General features: G+C 41.9%; 1 protein-coding gene across 2 annotated transcripts in view; it reads right to left on the bottom strand.

Annotated features, from left to right (window-relative positions):
- The window catches only part of DOCK8 (dedicator of cytokinesis 8), a 252,499-nt gene that overhangs the window by 182,751 nt on the left and 45,155 nt on the right, over window positions 1-24,593 (bottom strand). For both annotated transcript variants that reach the window (XM_082242986.1, XM_082242987.1), the window contains 2 exons: window positions 15,073-15,242; window positions 5,362-5,433 (listed from right to left, as the gene is read on the bottom strand). In XM_082242986.1, coding sequence (XP_082099112.1) covers window positions 5,362-5,433; window positions 15,073-15,242 — 242 coding nt within the window. The remainder of the gene's footprint in view (window positions 1-5,361; window positions 5,434-15,072; window positions 15,243-24,593) is intronic.

Here is a 24,593-nt window from a genome sequence, read left to right as displayed (position 1 = left end):
TTACCTTTAAAAATTGCACCTGTTCACACCAAAGTAGTTGCTAAAACCCTAAGATTTAGGTAAGCAAAACATTTACAGGGCTAGTAAAGGGTAATATTTGCTTCCTTGTTTTTTATATGTGCCATATTTTTACTATGGCAGCCTGATAAACTGCTAAATACCTATACATGGTCTGATTATCTAGCTTCCTCTGTTGTAGAGGAAGTGTTTTTATGCACTTTACTTCAAGTTATATTCTTTATTTATTGGCACACTATATTGTTTTTTCTGACATATGTTATCATTACAAGGCTGAAAAATGTGCATATCATCACCTGTATTATACTTTCCAAGGACAATCACTGTGTCCCTCCACATTATTTCTTTAATTATGGGCTACTGCGTCCTAGAGCATTATTACCTAGATTAATATTAATACTATTTACATTTTAATTTATTTGATTACATTTATTTAAATATTAGTATATTGAAAATATAAACTAGTCCAAAACTAACAGTATTAGTATTAGTCTAATATTAACTGCATTTTGGAGCAGTCGTCCTATGCAGTGTGCTGTGTTGGGTAGAGCTCATGTGTACTGGGTAATAGCTGAATAACTGAATATTAGGGGATCTCGTAAGACTCAAAGACCTCTGTATATATAATATATGGATATAAAGTATATATATTGCGATATCAAATACTATATATTTGAAGAAACACTTTTTAATTAATTGTATAACTCAATCCAACATTTTTTTTTTTGAGTTTTGGATACAGTGGGAAAGCACAGGAACCTCAGTTACGTTTGTATTGCTGTCTTTGTGGGGACATTTTCCCAACTTCCTATAAAGAAGGGGTCTCCAAACTTTCTATAAAAAGGGCCAATTTACTGTCCTTCAGACTTAAGGGCCAATTTACTGTCCTTCAGTCCTTCAGACTTAAGAGAGGCCGGAGTGTGGCCAGACTTAAGGGCCAATTTACTGTCCTTCAGACTTAAGAGAGGCCAGAGTGTGGCCATTGTTTGTAGAAGAGGTCCTGGTGTCAGTGGGAGGAATACACCCCCATCATTGGTGTCATTGGGAGGAATTGTGCTCCAATCATTGGTGCCATTGGGCCTCATTGTTGGTGTCAATGGGAGGAATTGTGCCCCTTCATTGGTGTCAGTGGTGGGAATTATGCCCCATTGTTGGCATCAGTGAATGAAAATAGTGCCCCAAGGGCCAGATAAAAGCAAGCAAAGGGCCCCCAGGCCGCAGTTTGGAGACCACTGCTATCTCCAGAAGGATCCAGAAGTGAAGTGAAATAACTCAAACTGGATCACAGACAAAAATAAAAAATTAGTGGAGTACAAGAAGTTAAGAACATGTGTTATGATACATCGATAAAAGCTTGTTAGAAGTGCCAACGCTTTTTTTTCTACACTGGGGAGTTTCCATTGCGATCAGCATGACACATCTGTGTCCGCTCAGTTTATACAAAGACACAGACAAAGCCAACTCTGCTCTATGGGCGGCAGAGAACAAACGGACTCCACTATTCATTTACACCCTGCTACCTCCAATCTCCTTCACCTAAAACTAAAAGGGGATAGAGTGCTCTCCTGATTTTTAAGCAGGCCTGATCATAACCAGGAGGTAGGACATATTTCCATTTACACCCACCTGTCCATAGGGATAAATGGACTTTCCGATCAGGTCCCGCAGAAAAACTGACAGGCAGACCAGACATGAATGCCCATCTGAAAGGGGCCTTCAAAGTAAATTGACTAGAGTTCAAGTTTAGGTTTAAGTTCAAGCTATGCCAACAGAATGTTGCTTGGTATAAGATTCATGATGTTCTGCCATTTCGATCTATTTCCTATTGCCATAAACACTAATTTGATCTATTGAATCAGATCTGAAAATGAATGATCCTTCCCAGTATACATACTGATTTACTCTTCTGTAAACCCTATAATACGGCACATGTGATGTGCAGGTACAGCTCCATAGAAATGTAATAACACTATATATATAGCATTCCAAAGCATATAAAGCATGTATGTTTTTTTTTTTTGTTTTTTGTTTTTACACTCCCAGCATCTATGTTTACCTACTGTTATATAGGTGGAATATTCTCCATTCTTCTGCGTTTTTGCCCACAAAACTACTTAAAACCCTCAGAACATTATTTTTTTTTTTATGTTGCACGATATTTGTGCAACTGTTTATCAAATGCATATTTTCAAGAACAAATATAATAAAACAAATTTTAGTGCAGACAAGCACAACATAATCCCTCTTTTTTTTTTTTTCTTTGTAAAATATGGGGTTGTGTCGAGTAAATAAATACCAAGCATGTCTTAAAATTGTGTGCACCTGTAATATAACAAAAAACGACAGCACCCAAAAATCTCCATTTTTTTTAAAGCCTTTACTACTCATCAATTTGGAGTTGACTACAAGCTATTTCTCACTGTGGCATTTACGGCAATACCTCATATGTGTGCAATCACAGTTTACATACATATGCACCCTGTGTTGTGTTTGCTTTTGTGGGTGAGTGCAGGGAAAAAGACGTTATGTTTATTTTTTTTGTTTTTAATCAATTTTATTTTTTTAAACTTTCTTATTGAATAATTTTTTTTTGATTAACTTTATTGATATCACAAGGTGTTAACAAACCCCCTATGTGACAGCATTAGGCAGGTGACAGGTATTCTTTATGGAGAAATTGGGGGTCTATTAGACCCTAATGCCTTCCTTGCCCTTCAAAGCAGCTGAGCACAGATCTTCTCAGTTACAGTAGCTGCTTCCCTGGCTTTATCGGCCAGAGTTTAATGGCTCTGATACCAGGAGTGAATAAATAATTGTCTTTCACATCTTCATTCAATGTAGAGAAGATCAAGGAACATGTATTCATTGCTCTCCTCCTGCTTGCCATCCTAAAGCCCTCTAATGTGGTCTTGGGCTCCCCGGACAGTTTATATCTCTGTCTGTGTCCCCGTTCAGGAAATTCACCCTCTCTATTTGTCCTGTTTACCATTATCATTGAAAGTGAAAGTAAAATAAAACCCAAATTTTCTAGTAATTGGATTATTTATAGTAAAGAGAGTGCAATCTGACCACGGTCCTTGTTATCAAAAATCGGTAGCATTAAACGTGTTTTCTCACACTGCACCTGTATTTATTTCCACACTGTATTTCAAATATTTCTAGCCTACTTTTATTAATTTGAATGATCTTGAAGTTTGTAAACCTATTTTGTGAAGATCCCTGCACATTTACTTCCTTGAATTCTGTGACATGTATTCAATATAATCACTATGCCCTGTGAGCAGGCACTGCTGTTTCACAAATTTCACAGAGCCTGCCTCTGAACTACAGAGGTGATAAGAGGAAGATTTTCAAGAGTCAGTACAGGAATCACTGATTGCAGGCAGCAAGGTACCATGGGATATATAGTCCATAGAAATTGGTAGTAAACAGCACAGGAGAAGCTACAAAGCATGCAGGGAATCCAGGAAGTTTTGGAAAGAGATGGCCAGCAGACAGGCAGAACTCAACATAAAAGGAGATTTTTCAATTAGGTTTATATTGAATTGTCAAATATAACTCTTTTGTGCATTGTTATTAAAATGCTGATGTTATAGAATTAGCATAAACTCAGGGCAATATGGAACGATGCTACAACAGTGTGAAAAGCAATAAAATAACATATACAGTGCACAAACAACCGGACCGAGGGGTCTCAGGATTGTAACAACAAGGAAATTCTGAACTTCCGGTCTCGACCGTAGCCCGGCTCCTCCCGACGCGTCGGGCAAGCCATTGAGAAAGTCATTTGATTGTGACGCAACGCGTCTGGAGGAGACAGATGACGTCCCTTCCAGTCTACGGCCGAGACAAGAAGTTCGGAAATTTTCTCGTTATTACGATCCTCGGACCCCTCGGTCCGGTTGTTTGATATACCTGCTATTGTGTACATTACTGTAAGTTACTATTTTCTCCATAAGAGCCGGTTCACACTGAGGCGACACAACTCCTTACTACTTCGGGGGCGACTTGTGCATTACATTGCACCACCACTTCGGAGAGACTTGCAGGGACTTCACATAATGGAAGTCTATGCAAGTCCCCCCGAAATAGTACAAGACCCTTTTTCTAAGTCGGAGCGACTTGTGTCGCTCCTATTAGAGCAGGTCCTGTAGAGGTCAATGGACCGTGAGGGAGCGCGACTTGTCAGACTGACAATTCTCGCTAATGTGAACCGGCTCTTAAAGTCATGTTTATACATACTACACTATGGAGACTTTATTTACATTTAATATGAGTGGAGATTTGCCTACAATAGAGTGAATCCCCTTAACCTACCATTGGTTCTTGTGAAACACGCAATGATGTTTTGCTTTAAGGTGAGCGGCCACTGCACTTAAAGCTGGATACCGGTTGTTGGGAGAGTGCACCATTGTCACTATAATTTTTGGATCACTGCATTCACAGAGTAACAGACTTTTTCATTACTTTTGCACACCATATTTCTTTGGGACTGTGATTCAATATTTTTACTTGTTGAATGGTGTGCATTATTTCTAATGCACTGTTTTAGCACATTCACTTTATTATTGTTTAATTGTGATATCATGATTATTTGCAAATGCATGTATATTTGTTGAAGCACTAGTGCACTTTATAATTATTATAATTTTATATACTGTTATATATATATGCTATTTTATTACTTTTAAGGGCTCTTTCACACGGACGTTCCGTATGTCCGTATATAACCCCATCCGTTTGCGGGCAATATACAGACATAATGCTTGTCAATGGGATTGCGGATGTCAGCGGATGACCATCCGCTGACATCCGATTTGTGTCCTTTCAGTTCTGTTCCATTTTATGGAATGGAACAGAACCCTATTTTTCCTCCGTTAAAAAAACGGAACTGATGCAAAATCGGATGTCAGCGGTGTCATCCACTGACATCCGCAATCCCCATAGACTAACATTATGTCTGTATATCATCCGCAAATGGATAGGATGACAAGTGTCATCCGTGTCCGTAAAAAAAAAAAAAAAAGTGCCGCAGCGGACAAAAAAACCAGAGCGGCCGTGTGAAAGAGGCCTTACACTGGTGTAGCGCCGTTCCATATTGCCTCGTGTTTATTCATATTGTATGTGATGACACTACAGGGATGCTACATTTCCGATTTAGTGTTTATTATTTACTTTCCATTTTCATTCTATGCCTTATCTTTATTTTTTTTGGTAGCGCATTGATTTATTAGCTTTATATATAGAATTAGCGTGTATGCTGTGAATATAAATTTTCTTTAAGGAAATAAGAGAAAGGGAAGGCAGTGATGATTTTATTTTTAAGTACATATGTTTACTTACTTTCTGTTGACTATAAGCCAGTCCCGTAAATATATCTGAACACAGTCCCTGACGTGTAGATCTTGGTCAGCCCTGAGAAGGTAAGACAGAAAACAGGAGTATGTCAGAAAACGTGTCTATGTCACTTCTTTTATTTCAGTTTATTTCTTGCATTAAAGTTTAGTGAATTATTTTTATACATATTTTTTTTTAATCAGCAGAAGGGACAGTACTGACTATCAATGAGAAGTGTCTCTTGTGCTGATGTCTACTGCTTTAGTTTAAATCTTTCTTCTTCTAAAATTCACCCCCCCCCCCCTTCTCGACACACTCACATCAGCAGTTCTGGTTCTGTAGGTGTTAACAGAGCTGAAGGACCTATGACAGGCACTCATCAAGTGTGATGACTATGCCTACCCTTTCTGCCCCTCCTCCATTCAAAAAAGCTGTACTAGAAGTTTCATAAATGAAAAGCATTCCATGGATCTTTCATTCGTCTGCCCGTCTTCCATTCATTGATGGAATCTATAGTACGACTTCTATGAATGGAGGAGGATGTGGAAAGAGTGGGCATATTCAACCCTTTTGATAATTGCATATAACAGGTCACTCTGTTAACCCCAATTGGGTAGGGGGGGATCAGAGGACTGAAGAGTTCAACTAAGGCAGGAGACATCAGCACTTCTCACTGCAAGTAAGTACTGTTTCTTGAGCTGATTTTTTTCTGTATTTGATTAAACTTAGGCTTTAAACAAGCAATGCAAATACATTCTTTTATATTACAGACGCTGAGTCTGCACAAGGGATTAACAAGTCACATCTTGCATATAAGCTTTGTCCCATGGAATGTAATGTAGTGCAGCTGATATACATTAAAAACAGAATACAATGTCAGATACACCCTTAGCAAATATTTACATGCACAGAAAAAAAAAAACTACCCAGTTTATTTTAAAAACACTACTACTACTACTACTACTACTACTACTACTACTACATCCACATTTGTACTGACTTTCTGCAAATTAATCTATTTCTTACAGTTTATAGTCATGTGTTTATAGGGTGCAGCACAAAAAGGGCCAAAATGTATTTTCTGAGTCATCCCAGGCTACAGCAATTGGTCAGCTGTACCCCTAATGATGAATGACGTATCAGCAGACAGTAGAGCTCCATTCACACCAAGGCAATTTGATACGTGAGCGGAATTGCCGCAAATCTGCCCGTGATTCCAAATGGTGGGGCGTGTTTGCGATGCCATTACTTTTTAATGGTGCCCCAAAAGCGCTGCAATCGCGGGAAAATGCAACGCCCGACGTTGTCACCCAAAAGAAGCTCCTGCTCCTTGTTGAGCTACAAGCGTTGTACATTGCAATTTATCAGGTGACAATCCTGGCAAAATTGCAGCGCGATTGGGGTGCCATTAAGAAGTAATGGAATCGCAAATGTGTCTTGCCGCAATTTGGAATTGCGGGTAAAATTGTGGCGATTACACCTGCTTCAAATCGCCTAGGTGTAAATGGAGCCTTAAGCTCATCCCAGGACACATATGACAACTACTAGTAATTAAAAATGTTTTCCATTCCTTTAAGCAGCACTCCAAATATGCAAGGTTAAAACAGTGCATTAAAATGCATACTTCCAAAGCTGTGGGGTTGATCTGCTAAAGGAAAATAGGCTGTTAATTTTGCAAGGGAAGTTGCACTTTGCATGGGAATTTTCCCAAGAGCTTAATGAATGAGGTGACGTTTCCAATATCCAAACTTGGGTAAGGACAAAAAAAACAAGGGGGGGATTTATTAAAATTGGTGCAGTCAGATCCTTGTGCAGCTGTACATGGTAGCATATCAGCTTTTAACTTAAGCTTGTTCAATTACCTTTGGCAATAAAATCTAGAAGCTGATTTTGCACTCTCCAGTTTTAGTAAAAAAAAAAAAAAAAAAACAATGTGTCAAGGAAATTGAATGTGGAATAGAGTAAATGTCTATAGTTAATTCAATAATGGTGGATAATGAATAGGAGAGGGTCTGGGACTTTAGATATACCCATATTGTCACTTACTGCTTGCTATCAAACAAGACATATATGTATTATCTAAAAAAACATAATTTTATTAAATACAGTTTAAAAATATATAGTAAACATCACGATCTTTAAGTACATCACAGAAATAAGCAATCTGTATTGTTAGAAAGGTCAACACGTTTTGCGGATACACCGCTTCTTCAGGACCCGCAAGGATTTGTGCATTTAGAAAGTTATTTCACAGTCATAAAAACAAGTCTATGAAGAGAAATAAAAAATACAAAAATCAAGAGAATGGAACATTACATTACCATAATGATGTGATAAACAGCTCAAACTCCTTATTTGCGGATGATACTAAATTAAGTAGGGCAATAACTTCTACGCAGGATATGGAAATCTTACAAGATGACCTGAACAAAATAATGGGATGGGCACCTACATGGCAAATGAGGTTTAATGTTGAAAAATGTAAGGTAATGCATTTGGGTGCCAGAAATAAGAACGCAAGTTACTCACTAGGGGGAGAGCCTTTGGGGAAATCTAAGATGGAAAAGGACCTGGGGGTCCTAGTAGACGACAAGCTCAGCAATGGCATGCAACGTCAAGCTGCTGCAAGCAAAGCCAACAGAATATTGGCATGTATTAAAAAGGGGATTCACTCCAGGGGTAAAGCAATAATTCTCCCACTCTACAAGACTCTGGTCTGGCCGCATCTGGAGGAGTATGCCGTCCAGTTCTGGGCGCCGGTCCTCAGGAAGGATGTTCTGGAACTGGAGAGAGTCCAGAGAAGGGCAACAAAGTTAATAAAGGGACTGGAGAATCTCAGCTATAAGGAAAGATTTCAAGCATTGAACTTGAGAGGGGATATGATATCAATGTACAAATACCGTACTGGTGACCCTAGCGTAGGGAACAAACTATTCAGTGAAAGGGAATATAAAAGGACTCGTGGATGTTTGCTAAAATTAGAAGAGAAGCGGTTTAACCCTTAAACTGCGTAAAGGATTCTATACCGTCAGAGCGGTAAGGATGTGGAACTCTCTTCCACAAGCAGTGGTATCAGCAAGGAGCATCGATAGTTTATAAAAAACGAATAGATGGGCACCTTAACGAAGACAATAAACATTCCTCATGTACAGTATATGTATAGTATTATAAGTAAAAAAAGGAAAGAAAAAAAAAAAAAAAAAAAGAACCTACCCTTCCTTACCCTAATACACATAAGGACGAGGTGCAGAGATATGTGAAGGGAGAAGTCATTGGTCGTTCATGCCTGCCGGGTCATTGAAGGGTAGCCCTCAGGTATAACATAGGTGCACAATCAGACTATCCAAATACACTACTATACATGAGGAATGTATTATGTTCCATGTATGTAAACTACCATTCAAAAGTTTGGGGTCACCTAGACAATTTCATGTTTTCCATGAAAACTCACACTTTTATTCTTCAAATGAGTTGCTAAATGAAAAGAAAATATAGTCAAGACATTGACGAGGTTTGAAATAATGATTTTTATTTGAAAAAATAAATTTGTCCTTCAATCTTTGCTTTCATTAAATAATTCTCCATTTGCAGCAATTACAGCCTTTCAGACCTTGGACATTCTAGCTGTCAATTTGATGAGGTAATCTGAAGAAATTTCACCCCACGCTTCCTGAAGCACCTCCCACAAGTTGGATTGGCTTGATGAGCAGTTCTTACGTACCGTTCGGTCAAGCTGCTCCAACAACAGCTCAATAGGGTTGAGATCTGGTGAATGCGCTGGCCACTCCATTACAGACAGAATACCAGCTGACTGCTTCTTCCCTAAACAGTTCTTGCATAGTTTGGAGGTGTGCTTTGGGTCATTGTCCTGTTGTAGGAGGAAATTGGCTCCAATCAAGCGCTGTCCACAGGGTATGGCATGGTGTTGCAAAATGGAGTGATAGCCTTCCTTATTCAAAATCCCTTTAACCTTGTACAAATCTCCAACTTTACCAGCACCAAAGCAGCCCCAGACCATCACATTACCACCACCATGCTTGACAGATGGTGTCAGGCACTCCTCCAGCATCTGTTCACTTGTTCTGCGGCTCACAAATGTTCTTCTGTGTGATCCAAACACCTCAAGCTTAGATTTGTCTGTCCATAACACTTTTTTCCAATCTTACTCTGTCCAATGTCTGTGTTCTTTATCCCATCTTAATCTTTTCCTTTTATTGACCAGTCTCAGATATGGCTTTTTCTTTGCCACTCTGCTTAGAAGGCCAGCATCCCAGAGTCGCCTCTTCACTGTGGACGTTGAGACTGCTGTTTTGCAGGCACCATTTAATGAAGCTGTCAGTTGAGGACCTGTGTGGCGTCTATTTCTCAAACTAGAGACTCTAATGTACTTGTCCTCTTGCTTAGTTGTGCCCCGGGGCCTCCCACTTTTCTTTCTATTCTGGTTAGAGCCCGTTTGTGCTGTTCTCTGAAGGGAGCAGTATACACCGTTGTAGGAACTCTTCAGTGTCTTGGCAATTTCTTGCATGGAATAGCCTTAATTTCTCAGAACAAGAATAGACTGTTGAGTTTCAGAAGAAATTTCTCTTTTTCTGGCCATTTCGAACCCACAAATGCTGATGCTCCAAAATACTCAACTAGCTCAAAGGAAGGCCAGTTTTATAGCTTCTCTAATCAGCACAATGGTTTTCAACAAAATTGCACAAGGGTTTTGTAATCATCAATTCGACTTTAACACGATTAGATAACACAATGTACCATTAGAACACAGGAGTGATGGTTGCTGGAAAAGGGCCTCTGTACACCTATGTAGATATTCCATTAAAAATCAGCCGTTTCCAGCTGGAATAGACATTTACCATATTAACAATGTCTAGACTGTATTTCTGATTAATTTAATGTTATTTTCATTGAAAAAAACAAGTGCTTTTCTTTCAAAAATAAGGACATTTCTAAGTGACCCCAAACTTTTAAACGGTAGTGTAGGCCCCAAACTTTTGAACGGTAGTGTATTATTTATAGTTTTCTCAGACCTGTAAGTAGGTACATTATGGTAATGTAATGTTCCATTACCTAGATTGTTGTCTTTTCTATTTCTCTTCATAGACTTGTTTTTATGACTGCGAATAAGCTTTCTAAACGCACAAATCCTTGCGGATCCTGAAGAAGCGGTGTATCTACGAAACGCGTTGACTTGTCTAAGGATACAGATTGCTTATTTCTGTGATGTACTCAAAGATAGTGATGTTTACTGTGTATTTTTAAACTGCATTTATTAAAATTATGTTTTTTTTAGATATTACATATATGTCCTGTTTGATAGCAAGAAGCAAGTGACAATAGGGGTATATCTAAAGTCCAAGACCCTCTCCTATTTTTTTTCTACCAATTAAAAAGAACAGCATTTTAACCACTTAAGCCCCGGAAGATTTTACCCCCTTCCTGACCAGGGTTTTTTTTGCGATTTTTTTACTGCGTGCCTTTAACGGACAATTGCGCGGTCATGCGACGCTGTACCTAAACGAATTTGACGTCCTTTTTTTTCCCCACAAACAGAGCTTTCTTTTGGTGGTATTTGATCACCTGTGCGATTTTTTTGATCATGCGCTATAAACAAAAAAAGAGCGTAAATTTTGCAAAAATAACAATATTTTTCACATTTTTTTATATGAAATTTCCAAAAAAAATGTAAAAATCAAAATTTTTTAACATTTTCGGCCAATTTGTTTTATGCTACATATGTTTGGTAAAAAAAAAAAAATCGCAAAAAGCGTATTTTGATTGGTTTGCGCAAAAGTTATTGTGTTTACTAAGGGAAAGATTTTTGTCATTTTTATTGTTTTTTTTTTTTTTTTTAATGAGTAATGGCGGCGGACAGATCGGACCCTTGACTGACATTTTTGACACTTTTGGGGGTACCAGTGACATTACTACAGTAATCAGTGCTATACATATGCACTGTTACTGTAAAAATGACACTGGCAGGGAAGGGGTTAACTGTATTGGAGAGGGAGGGGTTAAGTGTGTCCTAGGGGCGTGTTTCTAACTGTGATGGGACATGTCTACTATTGTAAAAACAGAGATCAACGGTTCTACATAGTAGAACCGTCTGATCTCCATTTTTACACAGGGGAGAATGACAGGCGGCTAATGTAAACAATTGCCTTTCTCCCTCTCTACCGACGATCGCGAGTGACCGGCGGACATCGGGTCCGCTGGTCACACGCACTGACTGCTTAGTGAACGAGCCGCGGCGGGCCCGCGCTCGCCCGCTATTGGCTCACAAGCCGGTGACAGGCTAGTGACGTATATATACGTCACTTTGCCTGGCCGGGGCTGACCGCAGCAGTATATTTACTTGCGGCGGTCGGCAAGTGGTTAACTTGCACGTGATTGGATGATGAAAAACAGAAGACCTTCACCTCATTCACTAACCTCTAGGAAAATGCCCTTGCAAAGTGCAACTTCACTTGCAAAGTAAACAGCCTATTTTCTTTCATAAATAAACTCCTATGCACCTTGTGGCTTTTCTAGAGAGCCTCCCAGCTGCTGTGCAGGCACAGTGACAGTGCAGTGCCCGAATTCTCTATGACATCTTGGCTTCAGCTCTGCTGGCTGAGCAGGTCAGAAATCATACGATTTCTACACCTCCCTCTTAGTATGTCTTTATTTACTTATATTTGCAAAAATTGCAGATAACATCACTGTACACAACAATGTGTCTACTCCCAGTCCTGTCCTGAGTTCTTCTGTCATATATGTTGACAGTTGCATTTTAAAAACATGTAACACGTGGCTGTAAAAGAGAAGTAGATCAATAGGATTAGGTGGAGATACACGCCTGTTTCCTGACAAATAATATCATCACTATCCTCAAATGGTATCACTCCTCCATTGCCATTAATGCCGAAGAACAAACCTATAGAACCAGCCCAAGCCTATGGAACCTGTATACAAATTAGGGCCAGTGGAGGAGTGTATATGGGAAATAGCAAGCGCAAAAAAAGATAATAATACATACATGTCTATGGAGGAGTATGATTTAAACCATTTGCCCCACATATGACAACTTTCAGTTAAAATAAGGGCAAGGCCACAACTGTACTGAGGAAACAGTTTCACATACATTTTAAAACACCAACAAAGAAAAACTCATGTCTGTCACGGAAAGACTGTGAGCACGGTAACCATAACTTACAACAAACAAAGAACTGGCAAAGTAAACCAGTGACAACCTCTAAACTCAAGAGAATGTGCGAGAATTGCTTCAGGTGGTTGTAGATTTCAAGATCGGTGTTTGTGCCCCCCAGCATTACACTGACCAACCCCACCGTCACACACAACCATCCAATCAAGCCACAATAAAATTTAAACAGAACAAAAATTAATAAAAGCCTGAACACCTATTTAAAATACCACACCCACAGTTGTTAGGGGTTCTTTTCACTAAGGCCTAATGGGCCATTGAGACATAAAAGTTTGCCATACACATGGCAACCTTCCAGCAATTTCAACCACTCTCAGTTGAGCTGGAATTAAAATCCTGAGTCTCTAAACATGGAAATTAGTGATTTAATCAAATGCAGATTTGTGATTTAAATCAAAATTGCCTTAACCAGAAGAAGGCTTTTTTGTTGCAGCTTTTTCAGATTTCAATTAAACTTTTTAAAATAACCTTTCCATAAATTGTCAATTTATAGGCCAGTTCGATCAAGCAAGTTCAGGTGATCAATCAAACTTGTTTTAGGCAACCACTATACTTTTGGTAATATAGTGTATGCTTGATAGTAAAGATGGCCAAACACCTGAATTTGCAGTGTGTTCGTCCCGACGAATATCCCGCACTGAGTGCTGCACAGTGCATTCTGTGCCCTGATTGGGGTTTAGGTCTGAAGACATGCTTGGCCAGGCCATCACTTTTACCCTCAGCTTCTTTAGCAAGGCAGTGGTCATCTTGGAGGTGTGTTTTGTGACGTTATGTTGGAATATTGCCCTGCGGCTCAGTCTCCGAAGGGAGGGGATCGTGCTCTGCTTCAGTATGTCACAGTACATGTTGGCATTCATGGTTCCCTCAATTAACTGTAGCTCCCCATTTTTATTTATTGATTGCCTTTATATTTCATAGTCATTTCTTTTGCATGTGTGCGCTATTTTTTGTAAATATGCATGTCTCTTGGTCTATAGCTGCACCAGCTTTAGAAATGCATGTTCAGGGTGTGCCCCCCCAGCTCCTTTGTTTGTAATGTATTCGGTCTGACCAGACTCTGAGGTTGAGCACCCCACCCTCCCACACCTGTACTTTATCAGTGTCCACTAGCTAGCAGATATAGGAGGAGTCCCTCATAGTGCAGTCGCACATCTCTCCCAGTAAGGAGTAAGTATCTCCAATGGTTTGAGAAGCTGGATTCATCCTTCTTTTTTATGGATAGTGTAGGACCCACTGACAATAGTGGTGGGCTTGAGCACGATATGGCCATATGGTGGGACTAAATCCCCATTTTTATTTATTGATTGCCTTTATATTTGATAGTCATTTCTTTTGCATGTGTGCGCTATTTTTTGTAAATAAGCAAGCCACGTGCGTTGGTGGCATAACGTGTAGAGCCTGGCGGCGGGAGTTTTCACTGGGTAATGTGAAAAGCCAGATTTTATTATATGCTTGTTTTTTACCTAATAAATGTGAGTGCATTTTATGAAGTGGGTTCTGTGCAGTGTTTTGAGCTTAATAACCCAGGTACTGCTTTATTGGAGGCTGTTTTCTCTCTTTGTTGCCTATGACCTATGTGTGAGCTGTGTGGAGCCATCTTGGAGAGAGAATTCCATCATTCTTGAAGGAACCTGAACGCCAGAGTTTGGTCCATCAGATTGATCTGCGTGTATGCTTTCTTGACCCATAGGGGTCTATAATGGAGTTGAACTTGCACTTCACCTGGTGAAAGGAGCACAAGTGGAAAATTGTCATTACACTGTGGTGTCATCCCTATGCAGCACCTTATCAAATAGAGACTTTTTTGATTGCACAAGCTATAAGAAGCTTTATTATTTATTGCATTGACCTTTTTGCATTATATGTTTGTTTATGGATTTCATTTGCACTGGCACTTTACATATAGGAGACACTTACCTATTTAGTCATTTTTTTCACTTTCTAGTTTTTATTTTTACATTGATTTACAGGCAGCGCTATCACCCATTTTAATATAGCAAAAACATACCTGATAAAATTTTTTTTGAGTTGTGCTGTAAAGTAAAACTCCAGCCAAAATATTTTTTTAGCTTTGGATAGAGCAGGGTGATTGTTGTATGTAGTAATTGCCTTTTGTGTTTTATGGGGGTGATTTCTCTTCATATCCTGTCCTAGTGGCCACTGAGAACTCTCCACCTGGGACACATAAGGCAATAATATTGTCTAATAATTGAGTAGGGAAGGGTAAGAACCACTGTCAGGTTTTTATTGCCATCTTGTTGTGGATATACCTTCACTTTCAGGTCACCAGGACAGGAAGTGAGAGAATATCTCCCCAAGAAACTGCAAGTAAAAAATAAAAACCTGACAAAAGCACCTTTTAACCCTTCCCTGTTCCGTTTAATATAAAAAAAAAACTTTTGGCTGGAGTTACACTTTAAATAGTATTGCCATCCTGGGGCACATACCCAATTACTTACTTTATTAATTGTTATAGAACAGTTATAGCATCTGCTGTTATTGAATATGCATACCCTTCTTCTGGCAGTGAAGGCTGCAATGTTCGACACTCTTTGGGTTTGTATATAAGATCCAGATCATCTTCAGGGAAGTCGCCAAGCTCTGGAAGAAGTTCATGATTTTGCATATGTGACATCAGAAAGTTTTCAAAATCTATTGGGTCAACTGCGTCGTAATCCGGAGGCTGCAGACAGAAAAAGACCATGTTATATTTTATCAGGTCCATATTGTCATAGATCCATATTGTCAGAATGTATAACAAGTTGAACATGATGGGCTGTTATCCTTTTTTCAGTATATAGTTATTACAATAAGTCAACTGTATATATTTACAATGCCTTGAAAAAGTATTCATACCCTTTGAAATTTTCCACATTTTGTCCTGTTACAACCAAAAATGTAAATGTATTTTATTGGGATTTTATGTGATAGACCAACACAAAGTGGCACATGATTTTTTTTGTATAGCAATAGTAGGATTCTGAGCTCTTTCTGAAATTCTAGACAAGCTTGGGTTCTGTTCAAATTCAGAAATTAGCTGTCTTTTTTGGGCTAGTGAGCTAAGAGCTGGTGAACTCCTGCTCCACAACTGTATGTAAACAAATGGGCAGGGATGTTCAGAAACACCATTGGGCAGGGATGCTCATGACACCGTTGGGCAGGGATGCTCATGACACCGTTGATCTAATATGGCCATGTGTCCATATTAGTTCATTGATGTCACAAGCATTCCTGTCCTTTTGTGTTTGTCAGCTGCGGGGCAGGTAATCTCCCACCCACAGCCTATTGACCCAGCAATGACAGCTAAATTCCGGATTTGGATGAATTTGGGTTTGGACCAACCCAAGGACACATTACTAGTCAATTCTGGTCAGTGCCAGCCCCTGTACTTTCCCTTTACCCCTGATGCTGGCAGTCAGCAGGAGCCTGCACAGCTACTTGTTAGAAAACGTTAGGCTTTTAGGCAAGATTAGCAATTTATTATCTGTGCATCCATAAAAGTAATAAAACACAGTGACAGTTGGAGCAGAGTCATTAGTGCACAAAAATGTAAATAGAGCAGGAGCCGATTGTAGAATATGTGCTCCTACTATCAGCCACTCTGCCCTGTCATCAGATTTATTTATTTATTACAGGTACTTATATAGCACTGTCAATTTATGCAGCACCTCATATATACTGTATATATATATATATATATATATATATATAGTATCTCAAAAAAGGGAGTAAACCCCTCACATTTTTGTATATACTTTATTATATCTTTTCCAGTGGCGACCCCTACCCCTAAAAAAAAAGGAAAAAAAAAAAAAGAAAAAAAAAATGACAAAGCGAACAAATAAAGTTTTACAAAAAAAAACAATTGGGTTCGCCGGCCTCTGCAATGGAAGTGGTGGCTGGGGGGGGGGGGGGTTTACGTCCCAGAAGAGGCGCCGATCGGCTGCCTTCTGGGGGCGTAACCCGAGCGCAAGTCCTTGCGATTGGACACCCCCACTTTCGGATATCCTGGCTGTGATTGGTCCAGTCTCCAGCCTGGACCAATCATCATCCAGGACATCCGATCCCTGACGTCACAATGGGGGCGGATGCTCGGTGTGTGAGTCAGTCACTCACCGTCACCGCCGCTCGGGGGACGAGGGAGAAGCCGCTCACCTTCCTGCCGCCGCCGCAGAGAGGACGGACTGGATCCAGGAGGGAAGAACCCGCCGCCGCCAGGTAAGTGCATTAAATTGAAGGGAGCACGCACGCTGGTCTCTGCATTGATTGGGGTACAATGCTGTGGGCACTCTGCATTTATTGGGGTACAATGCTGTGGGCACTCTGCATTCATTGGGGTACAATGCTGCGGGCACTCTGCATTCATTGGGGTACAATGCTGTGGGCACTCTGCATTCATTGGGGTACAATGCTGTGGGCACTCTGCAATCATTGGGGTACAATGCTGTGGGCACTCTGCAATCATTGGGGTACAATGCTGTGGCACTCTGCAATCATTGGGGTACAATGCTGTGGGCACTCTGCATTCATTGGGGTACAATGCTGTGGGCACTCTGCAATCATTGGGGTACAATGCTGTGGGCACTCTGCAATCATTGGGGTACAATGCTGTGGCACTCTGCAATCATTGGGGGACAATGCTGTGGCACTCTGCGATCATTGGGGTACAATTCTGTGGCACTCTGCAATCATTGGGGTACAATGCTGTGGGCACTCTGCAATCATTGGGGTACAATGCTGTGGCACTCTGCAATCATTGGGGTACAATGCTGTGGTACTCTGCAATCATTGGGGTACAATTCTGTGGCACTCTGCAATCATTGGGGGACAATGCTGTGGCGCTCTGCAATCATTGGGGGACAATGCTGTGGCGCTCTGCAATCATTGGGGTACAATTCTGTGGCACTCTGCAATCATTGGGGTACAATGCTGTGGGCACTCTGCAATCATTGGGGTACAATTATGTGGCACTCTGCAATCATTGGGGTACAATGCTGTGGGCACTCTGCAATCATTGGGGTACAATGCTGTGGGCACTCTGCAATCATTGGGGTACAATGCTGTGGCACTCTGCAATCATTGGGGACAATGCTGTGGCGCTCTGCAGTGATTGGGGACAATGCTGTGGCGCTCTGCATTGAAAGGGGCATGCACGCTGAACTCTGCATTGTGGGGGCACAGCACAGTGTTCATTGCATTGAAGGGGGCACAGCACAGTGTTTATTGCATTGAAGGGGGCACAGCACAGTGTTCATTGCATTGAAGGGGGCACAGCACAGTGTTCATTGCATTGAAGGGGGCACAGCACAGTGTTCATTGCATTGAAGGGGGCACAGCACAGTGTTTATTGCATTGAAGGGGGCACAGCACAGTGTTCATTGCATTGAAGGGGGCACAGCACAGTGTTTATTGCATTGAAGGGGGCACAGCACAGTGTTTATTGCATTGAAGGGGGCACAGCACAGTGTTTATTGCATTGAAGGGGGCACAGCACAGTGTTTATTGCATTGAAGGGGGCACAGCACAGTGTTTATTGCATTGAAGGGGGCACAGCACAGTGTTCATTGCATTGAATGGGGCACAGCACAGTTTTCATTGCATTGAAGGGGGCACAGCACAGTGTTTATTGCATTGAAGGGGGCACAGCACAGTGTTTATTGCATTGAAGGGGGCACAGCACAGTGTTCATTGCATTGAAGGGGGCACAGCACAGTGTTCATTGCATTGAAGGGGGCATAGCACAGTGTTTATTGCATTGAAGGGGGCACAGCACAGTGTTTATTGCATTGAAGGGGGCACAGCACAGTGTTCATTGCATTGAAGGGGGCACAGCACAGTGTTCATTGCATTGAAGGGGGCACAGCACAGTGTTTATTGCATTGAAGGGGGCACAGCACAGTGTTTATTGCATTGAAGGGGGCACAGCACAGTGTTCATTGCATTGAAGGGGGCACAGCTTCAAAGTCACGCAATTTTTTTACTGCGTTTTTTGGCGCGAAGCAATACCTATTACATTTTTCTTTTTGCGCCCCCCCAAAAATTTTGAGCACCAGCCGCCACTGATCTTTTCATGTTACAGCACTGAAGAAATGACACTTTGCTACAATGTAAAGTAGTGAGTGTACAGCTTGTATAACAGTGTAAATTTGCTGTCCCCTCAAAATAACTCAACACACAGCCATTAATGTCTAAACCGTTGGCAACAAAAGTGAGTATACCTCTAAGTGAAAATGTCCAAATTGGACCCAAAGTGTCAATATTTTGTGTGGCCTCCATTATTTTCCAGCACTGCTCTAACCCTCTTGGGCATGGAGTTCACCAGAGCTTCACAGGTTGCCACTGGAGTCCTCTTCCACTCCTCCATGATGACATCACAGAGCTGGTGGATGTTAGAGGCTTTGTGCTCCTCCACCTTCCGTTTGAGGATGCCCCACAGATGCTCAATAGGGTTTAGGGTTCTGGAGACATGCTTGGCCAGTCCGTCACCTTTATTCACCGCTATTAATGTCTAAATCGCAGGCAACAAAAGTGAGTACACCCCTAAGTGAAAATATCAAAATTTGACCCAATTAGCCATTTTCCCTCACCGGTGTCGTGTGACTCGTTAGTGTTACAAGGTCTCAGGTGTGAATGGGGAGCGGGAACAGGTGTGTTAAATTTGGTGTTATCGCTCTCATTCTCTCATACTGGTCACTGGAAGCAGTAGCGTCACTATGGGGGGTGCGGGGGGGCGGTCCGCACCGGGTGACACCCGCCAGAGGGGTGACACCAGCCCGGGATGTCTCCCCAGCTGCCTCCAGTCTACACTTCTCACTGTAGTGTATGTACGGAGTACACTGAACTAAAGCCGCCCCTCCTCCTTAAGCTGTGATGTTTACTTCCTGTGTACACAGAGGAGGAGGGGGAGGAGGCACACCACGCTGCTGATTATGGCATTCTCTGTCAGGATAGAAGAAGCTACCGTTAGTAGGACAAGGTAAATTGCAGGTAACCATTGCACTGCTGGCACATTATAACTGGAAGGATTGTTCATGTTCTTTTTAACTTCAACAAAATTGAACTTCAATAGTATTTTATGTTTTAGGAGAGTGCTGCTGTAATATACCATGTACTATGTGTCCAGTCTCTTGTAAACTACAGAAGCATGCTCCCAGTCTCCATTATCCCCTGTACTATAATGTATGTGGAAAAGTGCACTGATAAATGTATGTGAGCTGCAACCAAAGATCCAATAGGAATAAATAGTGATGAAAAAAGTCTGGTGCACTAAATGGTTACCATCATGAACAAGTGTTATGTGATACCAAAACTGGACCTTATTAAACAATTGTGATGATTACAAAAAATAAAATACAGAGTGAATAAATATTCCTTGAAAGAATATTACTTAACAGCCGGTTCACATTTGTGCAAGTGCGGCGCTCGCATGTAATATCGGAGCGCACTGCTCCTTCATTATATGCAATCGGCTGTGCGGTGCTAATTCAGCCATACACTTTGTATGGCTAAATTCGCACTGCACCCGCAGTAAAATCGCACAGGACCCTTTTTTTGAGCCGCATCAGGATCGGATCGCACAGTGGTTCACACTTGTACGATCCGATCCTGTGCAAACTGTAAGATCGCACTGCGATATGCGATCAAACTGGAGGTGTCATTAAGATTACATTGACACCCCCAGCGTATCGCATATGGCAGTGTGAACTGCCAAGGGTGCGTTTGTGATGCGGGAACAGGCTGCAAATTCCCAGCCTTCCCGCATCTCATAAGTGTGAACCAAGGATAAAACAAAATTATGCAATTGTCACACACAATAATAAGTCCAAATGTGAAAAGTGCAATAAATCCCAAAATAAAGTCCAATTAAAATCCACAGGTGCTGAATGTTGGGAGGTGAAATAGTGGTGAACTGGTATTCAGAAGTGACGACAATCGTGATACAAAGTGAAGGTTTCCCACCACCTCACAGATTTGCTTCTTACCAGAATTGGGTTGGTAAAGGGCAGATAGCAGAAAAATCGGTTCAAAGGGGAACCTCTGTGATGAAACCAAGAGGGAGTGCTGTGCTGAGACTCACACCTATATATAAAAGGGCTGCTTACCAGATCCCAATTATTTCAGGCTATTGGTTATTATGCAGACTCTCTGGAGGTCATATGTAAAGAGGGACTCCTGGCATATAGCTCAATCCGAGGTCCTTTTACTTCTTGATGTAGGATCAGTGGGAGGAGCCACTTCGCCTGGTGGGGAAGTCGGTATTTGAATTACCTGCGGTAGACGGAGATCTGATACATAGGAGACAATGAGAAGTGTAGGTAGTTGGAAGTTGACCGTCATATCTTAATCCTGTCCATGTGCAGAGAGGTAAGTGGCATTCCCACCCCTTGCATTTGGACCGATTTTTCTGCTATCTGCCCTTTACCAACCCAATTCTGGTAAGAAGCAAATCTGTGAGGTGGTGGGAAACCTTCACATCCCATTTGTATCACGATTGTCATCATTTTTCACATTTGGACTTTTTTATTGTGTGTGACAATTGCATAATTTTGTTTTAAGTAATATTCTTTCAAGGAATATTTATTCACTCTGTATTTAATTTTTTGTAATCATCACAATTGTTTAATAAGGTCAAGTTTTGGTATCACATAACACTTGTTCATGATGGTAACAATTTAGCGCACCAGACTTTTTTCAACCCCTGTACTATGTCCGCAGTCTTCTGACAACCCCTGTACTATGTCAGCAGTCTTCCAACAACCCCTGTACTATGTCCGCAGTCTTCCGACAACCCCTGTACTATGTCCGCAGTCTTCCAACAACCCCTGTACTATGTCTGCAGTCTCTGATCATCTCCTGTATTATTTCCACATTCTCTGACCATCTCCTGTACTATGTCTGCAGTGTCTGACCATCTCCTGTACTATGTCTGCAGTGTCTGACCATCTCTTGTATAATGTCCGCAGTCTCTGACCATCTCCTGTATCATGTCCACAGTCTCAGACAGTCTCTTGTATCATGTCCACAGTCTCAGACAGTCTCTTGTATCATGTCCACAGTCTCAGACAGTCTCTTGTATCATGTCCACAGTCTCAGACAGTCTCTTGTATCATGTCCACAGTCTCAGACAGTCTCTTGTATCATGTCCACAGTCTCAGACAGTCTCTTGTATAATGTCCACAGTCACTGACAGTCTCTTGTATCATGTCCGCAGTCTCTTGTATCATGTCTGCAGTCTCTGACCATATCTTGTATCATGTCTGTAGTCTCTGACCATATCTTGTATCATGTCTGTAGTCTCTGACCACCTCCTGTATTATTTCCACAGTCTCTGACCATCTCTTGTATGTGGGAGGAATTTTGCCCTTTCCTTACCCCTACACTGAGTTACACACCCCTGTCTCCTGCACTCTTTGTTTTGTACTCCTGATTATTTTTTTTTTTTATACATTACACACTCCTGAGCCCTGCGTTCTGTGCATTATGTACTCCTGGACAATGCTCTCTGTGTGTATCATGTACTCCTAAACCTGGCACTGGCTACAGCCTTCTGTGCATTACATTCATCTAAATCTTGAACCCATTGCATTACACACCCTGGACCCCTGCAGCCTGCGCTATGTATCCTAAACCCGTCACTGGCTGCAGCACTCCCCAACCCATGTGCTCTGCTTTACACACTCCCGCACTATATACACAATACTGTACATTATATACTTCTCACCAAAGTCTTCATTGTCTCAACAGTTGCTGGTTGCTATGCAGTCCCTGACTATTTTATTGAATTTATTCTTTAAGGTAGGCTCAGACAAAACAATCAAAGCATATTTTATAGGTACAAGGAAGCCTGGGTTTTGTTTAAACATATCCCTTTAGCTCCTCCCACAATTTACAGCGACCTAGCATGCCGCAGAACTTTTCACTCCTCCAGTGTCCCTCATTCTGAAGTTCAAAGTAGGGAGGTATGATTAAGCAGTGACAACAGGCTCTTTTCCTCGCTCAGTCCACCAGAGAACAGGTAGCGAGCTGCGGGCTGTCAGTTTATCTTCCCCACTTCCCCCCCTCTTTTCTCCTGTCAGCAGTGCAGGAGAAGAGAGAGCGGCTCTCATCTGATTGCCGCCTAGCTTACTGCCCAGTCTTTTTCCCTTCCCATTGGCCACCGCTCAGGGCCAATCAGAAGAGACTAGGGGGGCATCATGGGACATGTAGTCCCGGAAGATTGGCGGCCCCATTTGTAGTCCACAGGGAGCAGACCATAGCCCCCAGCATGCACTCTGCTACGGGGAGAGATTGAGGACTGGGAACCTGGGAAAAAGCTGAGGGAGGGAGTGCTACACCATAAAGAGAGGACTGTGCTGGGGGAAGTCAGAAAGAGCCACACTGCCCAGCACCACCAGAGAGAGAAAGACTTTGTCATTGCCAGGGTACAGACGGGCTACATTACTGACCAAAGTCAGCCTGGTCAACCCAGAGGGAGCGAACGTATAACCAGAGGGATCACTGCTGCATTTTTGCTGGGTCTGGCAGGATGGCCTGTCAGCCATTATCCGTTACTGCTCCTAGGAACTGAGCCATTAGGAAGTGCCTAACCTGCTATCCTCTAGGCCTTAATGACCGTCGCAACCTGCTACAAAAAACTCCCAACGCTGAGCTGCTGCCCGGCCCGAATATAGGGGGGGGGGTGACACCATGTTTTACCGCACCAGGTGACACCAACCCTAGTGACGCCACTGACTGGAAGTTCAACATGGCACCTCATGGCAAAGAACTCTCTGAGGATCTGAAAAAAATAATTGTTGTTCTACATAAAGATGACCTAGGCTATAAGAAGATTGGCAAGACCATGAAACTGAGCTGCAGCACGGTGGCCAAGACCATACAGCCGTTTAATAGGACAGCTTCCACTCAGAACAGGCCTCGCCATGGTTGCACGTGCACAGAGTCATATCCAGGGGTTGTCTATGGGAAATGGACATATGAGTGCTGCCAGCATTGCTGCAGAGGTTGAAGGGGCAGGCAGTCAGTCTGAAAGTGCTTAGACCATACGCCACACACTGCATCAAGGGGGTCTGCATGGCTGTCATCCCAGAAGGAAGCCTCTTCTAAAGATGATGCACAAGAAAGCCCGCAAACAGTTTGCTGAAGACAAGCAGACTAAGGACATGGATTACTGGAACCATGTCCTGTGGTCTGATGAGACCAAGATAAACTTATTTTGTTCAGACGGTGTCAAGCATGTGTGGCGGCAATCAATTGAGGAGTACAAAGACAAGTGTGTCTTGCCTACAGTCAATCATGGTGGTGGGAGTGTCATGCTCTGGGGCTGCATGAGTGCTGCCAGCACTGGGGAGCTACAGTTCATTGAGGGAACCATGAATGCCAACATGTACTGTGACATACTGAAGCAGAGCATGATCCCCTCCCTTCGGAGACTGGGTATTCCAACATGATAACAACCCCAAACACACCTCCTAGATGACCTTTACCTTGCTAAAGAAGCTGAGGGTAAAGGTGATGGACTGGCCAAGCATGTCTCCAGAACCCTAAACCCTATTGAGCATCTGTGGGGCATCCTCAAACGGAAGGTGGAAGAGCACAAAGCCTCTAACATCCACCAGCTCTGTGATGTCATCATGGAGGAGTGGAAGAGGACTCCAGTGGCAACCTGTGAAGCTCTGGTGAACTCCATGCCCAAGAGGGTTAAAGCAGTGCTGGAAAATAATGGTGGCCACACAAAATATTGACACTTTGCGTCCAATTTGGACATTTTCACTTAGAGGTATACTCACTTTTGTTGCCAGCGGTTTAGACATTAATGGCTGTGTGTTGAGTTATTTTGAGGGGACAGCAAATTTACACTGTTATACAAGCTGTACACTCCCTACTTTACATTGTAGCAAAGTGTCATTTCTTCAGCATTGTCACATGAAAAGATATAATAAAATATTTACAAAAATGTGAGGGGGTGTACTCACTTTTGTGAGATACTGTGTGTGTATATATATATATATATATATATACACACATTTATTTATTG

This window comes from Pelophylax lessonae (assembly GCF_965119305.1).
Source record: "Pelophylax lessonae genome assembly, chromosome: 1".
Lineage (NCBI taxonomy): Eukaryota > Metazoa > Chordata > Amphibia > Anura > Ranidae > Pelophylax > Pelophylax lessonae.
This window is presented reverse-complemented; position numbering and strand designations above follow the sequence as displayed.